The sequence below is a fragment of the Entamoeba invadens genome, assembly GCF_000330505.1.
Source record: "Entamoeba invadens IP1 unplaced genomic scaffold scaff_1105074725569, whole genome shotgun sequence".
In the NCBI taxonomy this organism is placed as follows: Eukaryota; Evosea; order Mastigamoebida; family Endamoebidae; genus Entamoeba; species Entamoeba invadens.
The window spans coordinates 34,759-37,960 of NW_004191846.1; the positions used below are offsets into that span (position 1 = coordinate 34,759).

The 3,202-nt window shown below is 23.0% G+C and overlaps 1 protein-coding gene across 1 annotated transcript; it reads left to right on the forward strand.

Annotated features, from left to right (window-relative positions):
• Positions 1 to 5: 5 nt before the first annotated feature.
• On the forward strand, positions 6 to 248 carry EIN_348810 (tyrosine kinase, putative; the record flags this gene model as incomplete). The annotated part of the gene is made up of 1 exon (XM_004185350.1): positions 6 to 248. A coding segment is annotated over one exon (243 nt), but the record flags the coding sequence as incomplete, so codon positions are not given.
• Positions 249 to 3,202: the final 2,954 nt, after the last annotated feature.

Sequence of the window (3,202 nt, forward strand, 5' to 3'; positions counted from 1 at the left end):
AAAAGAGAAAGAACGACCCAATTGACTTTAAAATGCGAGTAAAGATCACATTGGATTCTGCAAAGGGGTTGGAGTATTTACACAACAACGGTATATTACATAGAGATGTCAAACCAGATAACACTCTCGTTGTGTCTTTGAATAAAAAAGATGCCGTAAATGGTAAATTGACTGACTTTGGAGCGTCGAGGAACATCAACAGTCTGTTGAGTAACATGCATTCACTAAAGGTATTGGAACACCAATGAATATGGCACCTAAAATAATGAATCAATAGAATGGTATCTATTAGAAATAAGCATTTCTCGCGAATCAAATTTTATTATAATAGCAAATTAATAATATTGCTATTATTTGTTTTTGTCTCGAAATGTTTATTTATAAGAGAACGAAAAATGCCATCCCATTATTTCTAAAAACTGTCACCGTTATATTTATAAAAATGTAATAAAAATTTGATTAATCATAGATGTGCAGTACAATTAACAAATACCATTTAAAAGACATTTAATAATCATTAATATATTCCTTTTAAGCTTAATAATTAACAATACCTTCTCTATACATTTTTACAACACATCGATAAAAATTTAAAAAACTTTAATTTGTCAGTTAAAACTGGTTTATTTAAAATGAAACATAACACCAAACTTTATAATGTTAAGATACATCACTTTCTTCTTTTGTCTAATCACTTATTTAATCATTTTCATTTATAAGTTTGAGTTTAAATAAAATAAAGTATTTAAGTTATTCTTTTTTAATTTATCAAAAAATTGTACAAGTATCAACCATTATTATAAAACCTTGCTTTATCACTTTCTCTCATTTTTCAATGCTTTGTATCAATAATTGTATTACAATTTTCAAATTTAATAAATCATCACTGAGTATTCTAATAATTATAATATTTAACTATAAATTGATTTATTGTTTATGTTAAATATAATTTATTATAAAAATTAAATATTATAAGTATAATTAAAACGTTGATTTGATTGGTAAATTGATAAACAATCAAAATGTATTTTATCTTATGTTGGTCAATTTACACTCAAGTCGACTTAAATTCGATGTAAAAATAACTTAGAATGTTGGATTTTGAAATAAAAATATAATCCTGAAATTTGTTTTGTCGTTCCTGTTGTTTTTTAAATATAAAAAATATTTAAAATAAATAAAAGTGTAATTAAGTGACATATTGTTTTCTTTTAATACAAAAAATGGTTTGCTCTCTATGATTGCAAAAATTTGGCAATATTATTTTTACAGATAAGTTTGCTTGTTGAAAAATAGATATATTTAGCGATAATTTTAATAATAAACAAATTTATATTAATTTGGCTTTTAAGATAATTAAATAATAGTTAATTTATGATTTTTATAAAAAATATAAATACAATAATATTAACATTGTAATTAAAATGTTAATAGTAAGTTATAGCTTTTGAAATTAATACAATTCAACTGTGAACATATTATAATTCACACAACATATTCCACCGACTTGAAACTACCTTACCACCACAGTGTTTTATTTTAAATAGAACAAATTGTATGATAAAAATGTACACTGTTATTTTCCAATTTAAATTGAAATTCAATAAAACAAACCCTAAATAGAAGTACCGGCGTTGTTTGTCAAATCAAAATAAAAGAAAAACGTTGTGTTTATTATTAATTTATGTTTGGAGTTGTTTTTGAAACCAGAATACAGACAAATTGTATGCACGATACATGTTATAAACCAAGGTGAGGCAAGCTGCCAAAAATGTGTTGGCCTAAAAATCGGGAAAAAAAGGTTGCCACATCATCACCTATTTTTGGATGTTTATATCTCAGAAACAATATGATATTATATTGGTTTCATTAAATGTAAAAAAACAGGAAAAATACCCACATAAAAAAGGCAAAATTTTCAGAAAGACAAGTTCTTCCCGAAATTTAGCAATAAAAAAAGCCAAATTGACCGATTTATTAATTATTTATTAACTATACTTATAATTAAATATAACTAAAATTAATATAAAGTTATTATAATTGTGTATTATAATTTATAATTATATATATTATAAATATTGGTACAATTAACTTACATTATTTAATTATGTATTAAATTTTATAATATTTTTAAATTAAAAAATAATACAATTATTTTCAATAAATAAAATAACATTCAGTAAAAATTAATAAATTTATAATATATATACTATTTTTAATAGTTACAAAAATATAACAAAAAAACACAAATAGGATAAAAAATAAAATATATATTAATCAAAACAACAAATTAATAATAAACTGTTTTTCAAAACTCTGTACTGGGATGCCCCGATTTTTTAGACAAATAATTTCTAAATAATTTTTCCTTTGCTTAACCCTCATTTTTTGTTCAAAATATTTACTCGTAAAAACAAAATAACGAACCCGACTTTTTTAAATTTTACTTGACAAATAAATCTTGCACCAAAAATTTACTTGAAAAATATAAAAAACAAACTTCGGATCAAAAATTTGATTACCATAACACATTTTTTGCCAAAAACATAAAACACAACTTTATAATTAAATGTCCATGTTTACAGAATCACCAAGTCGTGTTCTGGATAAAAATAAAAATTATAAACGAGTAAAACAAGCATTGAGAGAAGATAAATAGGTTAAGGCTATACAATTGAAAAGTTTTTTTATTTTTTGAACTGTTTATTTTATTTAAGACTCTTTTGATTAATAACCTTGATTGTTTAAATGTTTGTTTATGTTATTGATTACTTTTTTAATTGTTAAAATAAACAAAAACTTATTATTAATTTAAGTGTTGTATCATTAGATGCAATAATGTCCTTCATTACACCATTAGTTTATCGTTATATTACGTTTATCTTATGTTTATTTGAAAGATAGAATTTTACTGACGTTTAGTCACAAAATAAACCACTGACCAAATAACGAACCTGGAAAATCGGGGAAGATTTACCCAATATTTGGGTGATTTCCCGATTTTTTGTTCGATAATTGAAATTGTATTGATTTTTAAGGGTTTTAAACTGTGTACCGTTGTTGGTTCAACAAATAGGAAAATAAAAAAATAAAACAAATAAAAAATAGTAAATAACGGGAAATTATGACAAAGGGTTTATATAAATTTTGGAAACGGTACAGAGTTTTGGAAAACAGTTCATAATTAAAATTCTGAAAAAAT